Below are 15,570 nucleotides of genomic sequence, written 5' to 3' on the forward strand. Positions count from 1 at the left end.
CATGCAAATGGAAATCAAAAGAAAGCTGGAGTAACAATATTCATATCAGATAAAATACACTTTAAAATAAAGAATGTTACAAGAGACAAGGACGGACAGTACATAATGATCAAGGGATCAATTCAAGAAGAAGATATAACAATTATAAATATATATGCACCCAACACAGGAGCACCTCAATCCATACGGCAACTGCTAACAGCTCTAAAAGAGGAAATCGACAGTAACACAATAATAGTGGGGGACTTTAACACCTCATTTACACCAATGGACAGATCATCCAAAATGAAAATAAATAAGGAAACAGAAGCTTTAAATGACACAACAGACCGACAGATTTAATTGATATTTTTAGGACATTCCATCCAAAAACGGCAGATTATACTTTCTTCTCAAGTGCGCATGGAACATTCTCCAGGAGAGATCACATCTTGGGTCACAAATCAAGCCTCAGTAAGTTTACGAAAACTAAAATCATATCAAGCATCTTTTTGACCACAATGCTATGAGATTAGAAATGAATTACAGGGAAAAAAAGTAAAAAACACAAACACATGAAGGCTAAACAATACGTTACTAAATAACCAAGAGATCACTGAAGAAATCAAAGAGAAAATCAAAAAATACCTAGAGACAAATGACAATGAAAACACAATGATCCAAAACCTATGGGATACAGCAAAAGCAGTTCTAAGAGGGAAGTTTATAGCTATACAAGCCTACATCAAGAAACAGGAAAAATCTCAAATAAACAATCTAACCTTACACCTAAAGGAACTAGAGAAAGAAGAAAAAACAAAACCCAAAGTTAGCAGTAGGAAAGAAATCATAAAGATCAGAGCAAAAATAAATGAAATAGAAACAAATAAAACAATAACAAAGATCAATAAAACTAAAAGCTGATTCTTTAAGAAGATAAACAAAATTGATAAACCACTAGCCAGACTCATCAAGAAAAAGAGGGAGAGGACTCAAATCAATAAAATTAGAAATGAAAAAGGAGAAGTTACAAGAGACACCACAGAAATCCAGAACATCCTAAGAGACTACTACAAGCAACTCTACGCCAATAAAATGGACAACCTGGAAGAAATGGACAAATTCTTAGAAAGGTATAACCTTCCAAGACTAAAGCAGGAAGAAATAGAAAATATGAACAGACCAATCACAAGTAATGAAATTGAAACTGTGATTAAAAATTTTCCAACAAACAAAAGTCCAGGACCAGACAGCTTTCCAGGTGAATTCTATTAAACATTTAGAGAAAAGCTAATACCCATCCTTCTCAAACTCTTCCAAAAAATTGCAGAGGAAGGAACACTCCCAAACTCATTCTATGAGACCACCATCACCCTGATACCAAAACCAGACAAAGATACTACAAAAAAAGAAAATTACAGACCAATATCACTGATGAATATAGATGCAAAAATCCTCAACAAAATACTAGCAAAGAGAATCCAATAACACATTAAAAGGATCATACACCATGATCAAGTGGGATTTATCCCAGGGATGCAAGGATTCTTCAATATACACAAATCAATCAATGTGATACAGCATATTAACAAAGTGAAAAGTAAAAACCATATGATCATCTCAATAGATGCAAAAAAAGCTTTTGACAAAATTCAACACCCATTTATGATAACTCTTCAGAAAGTGGGCATAGAGAGAACCTACCTCAACATAATAAAGGCCATATACGACAAACCACAGCAAACATCGTTGTCAATGGTGAAAAACTGAAAGCATTTCCTCTAAAATCAGGAAGAAAACAAGGATGTCCACTCTCACCACTATTATTCAATATAGTTTTGGAAGTCCTAGCCACAGCAATCAGAGAAGAAAAAGAAATAAAAGGAATACAAATTGGAAAAGAAGAAGTAAAACTGTCACTGTTTGCAGATGACATGATACTGTACATAAAGAATCCTAAAGATGCCACCAGAAAACTACTAGAGCTAATCAATTAATTTGGTAAAGTTGCAGGATACAAAATTAATGCACAGAAATCTCTTGCATTCCTATACACTAATGATGAAAAAGCCAAAAGAGAAATTTAGGAAACACTCTCATTTACCATTGCAACAAAAAGAATAAAATACCTAGGAATAAACTTACCAAGGGAGACAAAAGACCTGTATGCAGAGAACTATAAGACAGTGATGAAAGAAATTAAAGATGATACCAACAGATGAAGAGATATACCATGTTCTTGGACTGGAAGAATCAATATTGAGAAAATGACTATACTACCCAAAGCAATCTACAGATTCAATGCAATCCCTATCAAATTACCAATGGCATTTTTTACGGAACTAGAACAAAAAATCTTAAAATTTGTATGGAGACACAAAAGACCCAGAACAGCCAAAGCAGTCTTGAGGGAAAAAAACGGAGCTGGAGGAATTCAACTCCCTGACTTCAGACTATACTACAAAGCTACAGTAATCAAGACAATATGGTACTGGCACAAAAAACAGAAACACAGATCAATGGAACAAGATAGAAAGCCCAGAGATAAACCCATGCACCTATGGTCAACTAATCTATGACAAAGGAGGCAAGGATATACAATGGAGAAAAGACATTCCCTTCAATAAGTGGTGCTGGGAAAACTGGACAGGTACATGTAAAAGAATGAAATTAGAACACTCCCTAACACCATACATGAAAATAAACTCAAAATGGATGAGAGACCTAAACATAAGACCGGACACTATAAAACTCTTCGAGGAAAACATAGGAAGAACACTCTTTGACATAACTCACAGCAAGATCTTTTTTGATCCACCTCCTAGAGTAATGGAGATAAAAACAAAAATAAACAAATGGGACCTAATGAAACTTCAAAGCTTTTGCACAGCAAAGGAAACCATAGGGTTTCCCTGGTGGCGCAGTGGTTGAGAATCTGCCTGCCAATGCAGGGGACACGGGTTCCAGCCCTGGTCTGGGAAGACCCCACATGCCACGGAGTAACTAGGCCCGTGAGCCACAGTTAATGAGCCTGCGCATCTGGAGCCTGTGCTCCACAACAAGAGAGGCCTCGACAGTGAGAGGCCTGCGCACCGCCATGAAGAGTGGCCCCCACTTGCTGCAACTAGAGAAAGCCCTCACACAGAAACGAAGACCCAACACAGCCATAATAAATAAAATTTTTTTTAAAAAAGGAAACCATTAACAAGACGAAAAGACAACCCTCAGAATGGGAGAAAATATTTGCAAATGAATCGACAAAGGATTAATCTCCAAAATATATAAACAGCTCATGCAGCTCAATATTAAAAAAACAAACAACCCAATCCAAAAACGGGCAGAAGACCTAAACAGACATTTCTCCAAAGAAGACATACAGATAGCCAAGAAGCAAATGAAAAGCTCCTCAACATCACTAATTATTACAGAAATGCAAATCAAAACTACAATGAGGTATCACCTCACACCAGTTAGAATGGGCATCATCAGAAAATCTACAAACAATAAATGCTGGAAAAGGTGTGGAGAAAAGGGAACCCTCTTGCACTGTTGGTGGGAATGTAAATTGATACAGCCACTATGGAGAACAGCATGGAGGTTCCTTAAAAAACTAAAAATAGAATTCCCATATGACCCAGCAATCCCACTACTGGGCATATACCCATAGAAAACCATAATTCAAAAAGACACATGCACCCCAATGTTCATTGCAGCACTGTTTAAAATAGCCAGGTCATGGAAGCAACCTAAATGCCCATTGACAGACGAATGGATAAAAAAGATGTGGTACATATATACAATGGAATATTACTCAGCTCTAAAAAGGAACGATATTGGGTCATTTGTTGAGACGTGGATGGATCTAGAGACTGTCATACAGAGTGAAGTAAGTCAGAAAGAAAAAAACAAATATCGTATATTAACGCATGTATGTGGAACCTAGAAAAATGGTACAGATGAACCAGTCTGCAGGGCAGAAATTGAGACACAGATGTAGAGAACAAACGTATGGACACCACGGGGGGAAAGCGGCGGGGGTGGGGGGTGGGGGGTGGGGATGGTGGTGTGATGAATTGGGCGATTGGGATTGAAATGTATACAATGATGTGTATAAAATTGATGACTAATAAAAATCTGCCGTATAAAAAAATAAAAATTCAAAAATTTTAAAAGAAAAAGGAATATGAAAAAGAGTATATATAGATATATATATAGATATATGTATGTATAACTGTGTCACTTTGCTGTACAGCAGAAACTGGCACACCATTGTAAATCAACTACACTTCAATAATTTTTTTTTTTTTTTTTTTTGCGGTACGCGGGCCTCTCACTGTTGTGGCCTCTCCTGTTGCGGAGCACAGGCTCTGGACGTGCAGGCTCAGCTGTCATGGCTCACAGGCCCAGCCGCTCCGCAGCATGTGGGATCTTCCCGGACCGGGGCACGAACCCGTGTCCCCTGCATCAGCAGGCGGACTCTCAACCACTGCGCCACCAGGGAAGCCCCAATAAAAATTTTAAAATAAATAAAAATCTCCTAAGGGAAAATGAAACTAGACCCTTTTAAACCCAGCTCTTACCACAGGTTTAGTTTGGGTCAAGTTATGTCCCTGACATAACTGCCCATTTTAAAAAGGTGTCAGAACACAACTTACAAACTCCGAAAAAAAATAAAATAAAATAAGGGTGAAATAAAGCCTTTTTCAGATCAACAAAAGCTGAGAGAATTCATTGCCAGCAGATCTACACTACAAGAATATTAATGGAAATTCTTCAGGCAGAATCAATATGATACCAGATGGAAACTGCAGTTACACAAAGGAATGAAGTACACCAGGAATGGTAAATATGTGCTTGAATATAAAGAAACTCTTCTCATTTTCAATCTCTTTAATTATTTTTTTAATATTTATTTACTTAGGCTGTGCCAGGTCTTAGCTGCGGCACACGGGATCTTCGTTGTGGCGTGTTTAGTTGCCACATGCGGGATCTTTAGCTGCAGTATGCAGGCTTCTTAGTTACAGCATGCAGACTCTTAGTTGCCACACGTGGACTCTTAGTTGCAGCACGTGGACTCTTAGTTGCAGCACGTGGACTCTTAGTTGCAGCGTGCGGACTCTTAGTTGCAGCATGCAGACTCCTTGTTGTGGCATGCATGTGGGATCTAGTTCCCAGACCAGGGATCGAACCCAGGCCCCCTGCACTGGGAGTGCAGATTCTTACCCAGTGGACCACCAGGGAAGTCCCCTCTTTAATTATTTAAAGCAAAGACAACAACAAAATATCATGGACTTTATAGTACATATAGAAGTAAAATGTATAACAACAGCACAAAGGATAGAAGGTGGAAATGAAATGTACTGCTATAAAATTCTTATACTAAATGATAAGTAATATTGTATTATTTGAAGATAATACTTAAAAAGATGTATCCTGTAAATGTAGAACAACCACTAACAAAATAAAACAACAATTATATGGAGATAATATGGGATCATTAAAAATACTCTATTAATCGAAAAGAAGGCAAGAAAGGAGGAAAAAGGAATAAAGAACACATGAGATATAGATAATAAAGAATATGGTAGATTTAAACCTAACTATATCAATAATTATACTGGGACTTCCCTGGTGGCACAGTGGTTAAGAATCTGCCTACCAACGCAGGGGACACAGCTTCGAGCCCTGGTCCGGGAAGATCCCACATGCCGCGGAGCAACTAAGCCCATGCGCCACAACTATTGAGCCTGCACTCTAGAGCCCACGAGCCACAACTACTGAACCCATGTGCCACAACTACTGAGCCTGCACTCTAGAGTCTGCGAGCCACAACTACTGAAGCCTGCGCGCCTAGAGCCTGTGCTCCGCAACAAGAGAAGCCACCACAATGAGAAGCCCGCGCACCACAACGAAGAGTAGCCCCTGCTCACCACAACTAGAGAAAGCCTGTGCACAGCAAAGAAGACCCCATGCAGCCAAAAATAAATTGATTAATTTAAAAATAAATAAATAAAATAATTATACTAAGTATGCAGACTATACACTCCAAGTAAAAGACCAAGATTGCCAGATTGCACAAAAAAAGCAAGATACAACTATATGGTGTCTACAAGAAACCCATTTTAAGTATAATTATACAGATCGGTTAAAAGTAAAAGAATGGAAAAGATATCCAATGAAAACAATAACCAAAAGAAAGCTGAAGCGGCTATTAGTGGCTATATGTTAATATTAGAGACAGACTTCAGAACAAAGAACAATGCAAGAGATGTTTAAGGTGTCAATTCAATTTAAGACATAATGACTTCATTATACATAAAGAAAACATGGATAGAACTGAAGATTCTGCTTCAGGTAAACTCTCTATAGACCAACCCTCCCAGTGAACAACTACAAGCTCTGGAAAAAATACAAAAACCAATAACCTGAGGATTCTGAATGGTACACTAAAATTGTAAAGGGGAGTCAAAACATGAAGCAATTGACAGAGTTGGGGAGTTTCCTGCTTTTAGGGAATTTTGCCCTGAGAGGGAGTATCAGTCACAAATTAGCATAACTTAAGCAACTAAAACTCCAAGAAAAACTGTGACATCTTTCTGGCCAGAGGAAAGAGAGAAAGGTTCTGGGCAATCATGGATGCCACCAAAATGAGTAGAGAATCCAAAAGAGACAGAACCAGAAAAGGGGATGCCTTAATTCTGTGAACGAACATCACATACATCTCAGGCTGATCCCTCCCTAAATGATATATACACAAGACAGACTCAAAAGTAGCACAGCAAAAGCTGAAAGAATTGAAATGAGACTTGAAGTGCAACTCACAGAAGCTGACACAGCTTACAGTTAACTGCCAAGTAAAACAAATACATCAATATTCCTCAGAGGAATATCACAGAATCCAGAGTCTACACAATGTAACATTCACAATACCCAGGATACAATCCAAAATTACTCACTGTACAAAGAACCAAGAAGATATGACCCATTCCCAATGAAAAAGACACTAAAAAGAGAACAACATCAAAATGACATAAATATTAAAATGTTCAGACATACACTCAATGGAACAGAACAGTATACAGAAATAAAACCACACATATATGTTCAACTGATCTTCAACAATAATGTCAAGGTATTTCAGTGCGGAAAGAATATTCTTTTCAACACAAGTTGCTAAAACTGGATACCCATATGGGGGAAAAAATAACCTTGACCCTTAAATCATACAATATACAACAATCAACTCAAAATGGATCACAGACCTAAACATAAGAATAAAACTATGATGCGGCCACTTTGGAAAACAGTTTGGCATTTCCTCAAAAGGTTAAACATAAGAGTTACCATATGACCCAGCAATTCTACTCCTAAGTATTTCTTTCCAAGAGAAATGAAAACAGGTATCCACACAAAAACTCATACACACATGCTCATACCAGCAATATACACAAGAGGCAAAAAATATAAAGAACCCCAAATGTCCATCAATAGAAGAAGAGATAAATTAAATGTGCTATATTCATACAATGGAGTGTCATTTGGCTGATACATGCTACAACATGGATAAACCTTGAAAATACATATGGCTTCACTTATATGAAACATCCAGAATAGGCAAATCTATAGAGATGGAAAGTAGATTAGTGGTTGCCTAGGACTAGAGGGGATAGGAGGTTTGGAGAATGATGGCTAAAGGGTATAGAGTTTCTTTTTTTTTTTTTTTTAATAAATTTATTTATTTATTTATGGCTATGTTGGGTCTTCGTTTCTGTGAGAGGGCTTTCTCCAGTTGCGGTGAGCGGGGGCCACTCTTCATGGCGGTGCGCGGGACTCTCACTGTCGCGGCCTCTCGTTGCGGAGCACAGGCTCCAGACGCACAGGCTCAGTAGCTGTGGCTCACGGACCTAGTTGCTCCACGGCATGTGGGATTCTCCAAGACCAGGGCTCGAACCTGTGTCCCCTGCATTGGCAGGCAGATTCTCAACCACTGCGCCACCAGGGAAGCCCCTAGAGTTTCTTTTTGAGATGATGAAAATGTTCTAAAATTGTGGTGATAGTTGCACAATTCTGTGAGCATATTAAGAATCACTGAATTGTACACTTTAAATGGGTGAATTTATGGTATGTGAATCGTACTTCGAAATAAAGTTATTACAAAATCAGAAAGCTAAAACTATAAAACTTTTAGAAGAAAACATAAAAATTTGTGTTCTTGAGGTAGGCAGATTTCTTAGAACACAAAAAGCATTATTCATAAAAGAAAGAAATTGACAAACTACACTTCATCAGAGTTTAAAACTTGTTTTTTTGAAAGACACTGTTAAAAATAAAATAAAAAGGCAAGCCTCAGACTGGGAGAAATATTTTACAAAGCATTTATCTGATAAAAGACTTATATACAGTATACATAAATAACACTTAAAACAAAATAAGACAAACAGCCCTTTTTTTTTTTTTGGTACACGGGCCTCTCACTGTTGTGGCCTCTCCCATTGCGGAGCACAGGATCCAGACATGCAGGCTCAGCGGCCATGGCTCACAGGCCCAGCCGCTCCGCGGCATGTGGGATCTTCCCGGACCGGGGCACGAACCCGTGTCCCCTGCATCGGCAGGTGGACTCTCAACCACTGCACCACCAGGGAAGCCCCAGCCCAATTTTTTAAATGGGCAAGAGCAGAACAGATACTTTAACAATGAAGATATAAGAAAAGCCATTAAGCACATGAAAATACACTCATCATGAGTCATTAGGCAAATGCAAAATTAAAATCAGAATGAAACACCACTATACTCACTAGAATGGCTAGAATTTAAAAAACTGAAAATACCAAGTATTCAAGAGGTTACGGAGCAACTGGAACGCTCCACTACAGATGAGAATACAAAAACAGTACAGCCTCTTTGGAAAACAGTTTGACATTTTCTCATTTGACCCTGCAATTCCACTTCTAGCTGTGTATGTACTCAAGAGAAATGAAAACATAAATCTACATAAAGACCTGTACATTAATGTTATTTCATGGCAGCGTCATTAATAATAGCCCCAAACTGGAAACAACACAAATGGGCAACAACAAGCAAACAGATAAATAAACTGTAGTAAATCCATCCAATGGAATACTATCAGTAATTAAAAAGGAAGAAACTATTGATATATGCAACAACACGTATCAATCTTTTTTTTTTTTTTCAGTACGCGGGCCTCTCACTCTTGTGGCCTCTCCCGTTGCAGAGCACAGGCTCCGGACGTGCAGGCTCAGCGGCCATGGCGCACGGGCCCAGCCACTCTGCAGCATGTGGGATCTTCCCAGACCGGGGCACGAACCTGTGTCCCCTGCATCGGCAGGCGGACTCTCAACCACTGCGCCACCAGGGAAGCCCTCATGTATCAATCTTAAAGGACTATACTAAGTGAACAAAGCTAGACATGAAAGACTACATATTGTATGCTTCCATTTATTTGACATTCTAAAAAAGGCAGAATACAGTAACAGAAAGGTGATCAGTGGTTGACAGAGGCAGTGGAAGGGAAAGAGGACTGACTACAAAGGGGCATGAGGGAACTTCCTGGGACAATGAAAATGTTCTATATCTTGATTGTGGTGATTATAAAACTATGTGCTTTAATTAAAACTCATGAAACTAGACATTTAACATGGGTGAATGTTAATGTTACTAAATTATGCTCAATAAAGTTGATTTTTTAAAAAAGGACAATTAGTAGTTTCATTCCTTTTCTAAGTCTACAGAGGTTCTCGAGGTCTCAGGTAATTCCCCAAAGGTCTCAATATCCAATCTGCTCCATTTTTAGGGCCCAATCTTGATTTCTACTTCTTACATGTCTTATGATTAAAAGTATAGCACCTCTACAAAGGATCATGAGAGACTACTACGAGAAACTATACATCCATAAAATGGACAACCTAGAAGAAATGGACATATTCTTAGAATGGTACAATCTCCCAAGACTGAAGCAGGAAGAAATAGAAAATATAAAGAGACCAATTACCAGTACTGAAATTGAATCAGTAATTTAAAAACTCCCAACAAACAAAAGTCCAAGACCAGATGGCTTCACAGGTGAATTCTACTAACATCTACAGAAGAGTTAACACCTATCCTTCTGAAACTATTCTAAAAAATTGCAGAGGAACGAACACTTACTAACTCATTCTATGAGGCCACCATCACCCTGATACCAAAACCAAACAAAGATATCACAAAAAAGGAAAATTACAGGCCAGTATCACTGATGAACACAAAAATCCTCAACAAAATACTAGCAAACTGGGACTTTCCTGGTGGCAAAGTGGTTAAGGAACTGCCTGCCAACGCAGAGGACACGGGTTCGAGCCCTGGTGCGGGAAGATCCACATGCCTCAAAGCAACTAAGCCTGTGCACCACACCTACTGAGCCTGTGCTCTAGAGCCCGCGAGCCACAACTACTGAGCCCGCATGCCACAACTACTGAAGCCCACACGCCCACAGCCCATGCTCTGCAACAAGAGAAGCCACTGCAATGAGAAGTCCGCACACCGCAATGAAGAGTAGCCCCCGCTCGCCACAACTAGAGAAAAGCCCTTGCGCAGCAACGAAGATCCAATGCAGCCAAAAATAAATAATAAATTAATTTTTAAAAAATACTAGCAAACCGACTCCAACAATACATTAAAAGGGTCATACACCATGACCAAGTGGGACTTATTCCAGGGATCCAAGTATTCTTCAACATCTGCAAATCAATGTGATACACCACACTAACAAACTGAAGAATAAAACCATATGATCATCTCAATAGATGCAGAAAAAGCTTTTGATAAAATTCAACATCCATTTATGATAAAATCTCTTCAGAAAGTAGACACAGAGGAAACATACTTCAACATAATAAAGGCCATATAGGGACTTCCCTGGTGGCGCAGTGGTTAAGAATCTGCCTGCCAATGCAGGAGACACGGGTTCTATCCGTGGTCCAGGAAGATCCCACATGCCGTGGAGCAACTAAGCCCATGCACCACAACTACTGAGCCTGCACTCTACAGCCCTCGAGCCACGACTACTGAGCCCGCGTGCCACAACTACTGAAGCCCATGGTCCCGTGCTCGGCAACAAGAAAGAAGAGAAGCCACCACGATGAGAAACGCACACACCGCAATGAACAGTAGCCCCCACTCACCGCAACTAGAGAAAAGCCTGCGCGTAGCAACGAAGCCCCAATGTAGCCCAAAATAAATAAATTAAATAAATAAATTTTAAAATAAAATAAATAAAGGTCATATATGACAAACCCACAGCTAACATCATACTCAATGATGAAAAGCTGAAAGCATTTCCTCTAAGATCAGGAACAAGACAAGGATGCCCACTCTCATCACTTTTATTCAACACAGTTTTGGAAGCCCTAGCCACAGCAATCAGAGACAAAAAGAAATAAAAGGAATCCAAATTGGAAAAGAAGAAACAGAACTGTCACTGTTTGCAATTGACATGATGCTACACATAGAAAATCCTAAAGATGCTACCAGAAAACTACTAGAGCTCATCAATGAATTCAGTAAAGTTGCTGGATACAAAATTAATATACAGAAATCTGTTGCATTTCTATACACTAAAAATGAAATATCAGAAAGAGAAATTAAGGAAACAATCCCATTTACCATCATATCAAAAAGAATAAAATACTTAGGAATAAACCTAGCTAAGGAGGCAAAAGATTTGTATTACAAAAACTATAAGACACTGATAACAGAAACTGAAGATGACACAAACAGATGGAAAAATATACCATGTTCTTGGATTGGAATAATCAATATTGTTAAAATTACCATGACTACCCAAGGCAATATACAGATTCAACACAATCCCTATCAAATTACCAGTGGCATTTTTCACAAAACTAGAACAAAAAAATTTTTTATTTGTATGGAAACACAAAACACCTTAAATAGCCAAAACAATCTTGAGAAAGAAGAATGGAGCTAGAGGAATCATGCTCCCTGGCTTCAGACTGTACTACAAAGCTACAGTAATCAAAACAGTGTAGTATTGGCACAAAAACAGACATATAGATCAATGGAACAGGATAGAAAGCGCAGGAAAAAACCCACACACTTATGATCAATTAATCTATGACAAATGAGGCAAAAATATACAATGGAGAAAAGGCAGTCTCTTCAATAAGTGGTGCTGGGGAAACTGGATAGCTACGTGTAAAAGAATGAATTAGAACATTCTCTAACACCAGATACAAAAATAAACTCAAAATGGATTAAAGACCTAAATGTAAGACCAGATACTATAAAACTCCTAGAGGAAAACATAGGCAGAACACTCTTTGACAAAACAAAATCACAGCAATATTTTTTTGGATGCATCTTCTAGAGTAATGGAAGTAAAAACAAAAATAAACAAATGGGACCTAATTAAACTTAAAAGCTTTTGCACAGCAAAGGAAATCATATACAAAATGAAAAGACAACCTACGGACTGGGAGAAAATATTTGCAAATGATGCTACCGATGAGGGATTAACTTCCAAAATATACAAACAGTTCATACAGCTTAATATCAAAAAAAACCCAAACAACCCAATCAAAAAATGGGCAGAAGACTTAAAAAGACATTTCTCCAAAGAAGACACAGAGGCACATGAAAAGATGCTCAACATTGCTAATTATGAGAGAAATGCAAATCAAAACTATAATGAGGTATGACCTCACACCAGTCAAAAAGGCCACCATTAAAAAAAGTCTACAAATAATAAACGCTGGAGAGGGTGTGGAGAAAAAGGAACCTTCCTACACTGTTGGTGGGAATGTAAACTGGTGCCACCGCTATGAAAAACAGTATGGAGGTTCCTTAAAAAATTAAAAATAGAGTTATCATATGACACAGTAATCCACTCGTGGGCATATATCGGGAGAAAAACTCTAATTTGAAAGGATACATGCACACCAATGTTCATAGAAGCACTATGTACAACAGCCAAGACATGGAAGCAACCTAAGTGTCCATTGACAGATGAATGGATAAAGAAGATGTGCTACATATACAGAATGGAATATTACTCAGCCATAAAAAAGAATGAAATAATGCCATTTGCAGCAACGTGGATGGACCTATAGATTACCATACTAAGTTAAGTAAGTCAGAAAAAGACAAATATTATGTGATACCACTTATATGCAGAATCTAAAAAAAATGATACAAATGAATTTATTTACAAAACAGAAATAGACTCACAGACACAGAAAACAGACTTATGGTTAACAAAGGGGATAGTGGGGCACGAGGTTGGGGTGGGGGAGATAAATCAGGAGTTTGGGATTAACATATATACACTACTATATATAGAATAGATAAATAACAAGGACCTACTTGGGAAACACAGGGAACTATCCTGTAATAACCTATAATGGAAAAGAATCTGAAAAAGAATAGATATATATGTGTATGTATAACTGAATCACTTTGCTGTACACCTGAAACTAACACAACATTGTAAATTAACTATACTTCAATTTAAAAAATGGTTAAAAAGAAGTATAGCACCTCTGAAACACAAAACTCTAAATTTTGTGTGTATAGTTCGGAGAATACATAGACCAGACTGACATAAAACCTACATGCTATCATCTCCAGCTAAATTACAGATGCAGTCAAACATTATTTGTTCCTTCTGGAACTTTTCAGGCTTCCTTGCTTGCTTTTCTCATGTCCCCATTAAAAAGAATTTACCATAAATATCTAGTAGCTCATTCCTATACAGGGGACAAATCTCAGTTTCAGAGACTGCAACATTAAACAGCAGATCAGCTTTAAACACATGTCGTCTGTTTGCCAATACCTACAGAATGCACTGCATTTTCCACAAAGATTAATGAATTTCTCATTATACCATCACTCCCAAAATAATCAAAGGCAAATAAAGAATACTGCAACCAAGGGAAAAATTAAGCAGATTGGGCTATCAGTTGTAATTAGGTTTTAAAGAACAAACAAAGGCATTTGGGAAAGGGGCTGGCACACATCATCCAGAATTCAAGATGGGCTTTCCTGCATATCTACAACAGCAAGAAACTGGAAATGTATAAAATAGCCCATGTGAATTGCATGCAGAATATAATGAGGACCTTGGAGAAAACCAGAATTAATCATTCACACAGATATCTCCAAAGAAAATGAAAAAGAACAAGATATGAAGTGGGGTATAGGGCACTTGTAGGTTCTGACATGGACAAACTCTGTATTACCCAAATGTTTTGGAAGACACACCACACTTTAAAATTAATCTTGCTCTATAACTCTACAGAGTCAACAGTGAGAGACTGCTATTAGCAAAGAGATATGACAACCAATAAAAGAACAAACAAAATAAACTCACACATGATTGCAAAAGGCCCAAACTTAAAACTGTCTAGAATAAAATGGAGTTATACTTAAGCAGAAATATGCCTCTTCTTCCATTACTGTAGTTCACTCCCTGCAATAAATCAGGGCCAGTGTCTTTTATGTGTAAACCCATATTCCTGGTAGGCAAACTGACCTAGGTGGCAGTCATTTATCCTAGTGCTCTAATATATATCATAAATGATAAGATTGGGAGAAACAAAAGCTAGGTGTTTGAGGATGGAGTTGGGCTGACACTCACCACAAACTTCTCACCATTCTGCTCCACATGTTTGTATGTGGGGACCGATATGGGCACTGCTTGCTTTTCTGTGTAATCATAAAATGACTGTCCCAACGAGTCGTCACTGGGATCTAGGTTATCTGCCTCATGAGGAGGTACAGATAACACTGTCAAGATCAATTCCTTCTCGCCTGCTCGGATCAGGTCCACCACCTGCTTGTGTGTCGCCCCCTCAACATTCACGCCGTTCCTAAGGGGAAAAAGGGAAAAAGACAATCCCATAAACCAGAAGGGTCCAAACACCTTATAGCTCCACCCTCCTGCCCCCACTCCAGTGTCATGAAGTATGAACCACAAAATAAAAAGATCAGTTTGGTTCCAGAAAAGCTGTTTATGTTTTTACAAATCATAATGTGAAAAAGTGTGTGTGAACTTATGGCAGGGGGAAAAATGGCAACAGGTGAAAGGACCTACCCTTCCTCTATGCTAAAACCTCGCACACAGCCTCAGGAAAACACAAGGGAAGAAGGGTGAAGCTGATGAGGGAACAAAGCTTTTAAAGCCAATTCCCTCATCCTAACTAAGCACGTATACAATACAATAAAGTGGCTTTTAACAATCCTGCCATTTGAACTGTTCTTTGTCCTTTTTAAATTTCTTAGAATTCGGAATTCTGTCAAAAGAAATTTTTCACAAAATATGCTCCCTTAATTTGTAAAGACCCAAAAAGTATGACTTAAGATAGTTCTTTTACATTTGTATCTGATTTCTCCCCATATCTTAAAATCGGTCAACTTAATTTTCCTTTATACCAAGTTTCATCACCTTGGGAATTAAATGATATATATCTTCATACACACTAGTTTCCTCTATCACTCAGTTTTTAAAAAGGCAAGGAGATAAACTCTCTAAAATTTTATTATCTGACCCAACTTCCTTTGTTCTCCCAATCACTTCAA

General features: G+C 38.2%; 1 protein-coding gene across 1 annotated transcript in view; it reads right to left on the reverse strand.

Moving 5' to 3' along the window:
* The window catches only part of SNX27 (sorting nexin 27), an 85,510-nt gene that overhangs the window by 46,957 nt on the left and 22,983 nt on the right, over window positions 1-15,570 (reverse strand). The window contains exon 2 of the mRNA XM_030846483.2: window positions 14,630-14,861. Within this exon, the coding sequence (XP_030702343.1) occupies window positions 14,630-14,861 (232 nt within the window). The remainder of the gene's footprint in view (window positions 1-14,629; window positions 14,862-15,570) is intronic.

Source organism: Globicephala melas, chromosome 1, assembly GCF_963455315.2.
Source record: "Globicephala melas chromosome 1, mGloMel1.2, whole genome shotgun sequence".
Lineage (NCBI taxonomy): Eukaryota > Metazoa > Chordata > Mammalia > Artiodactyla > Delphinidae > Globicephala > Globicephala melas.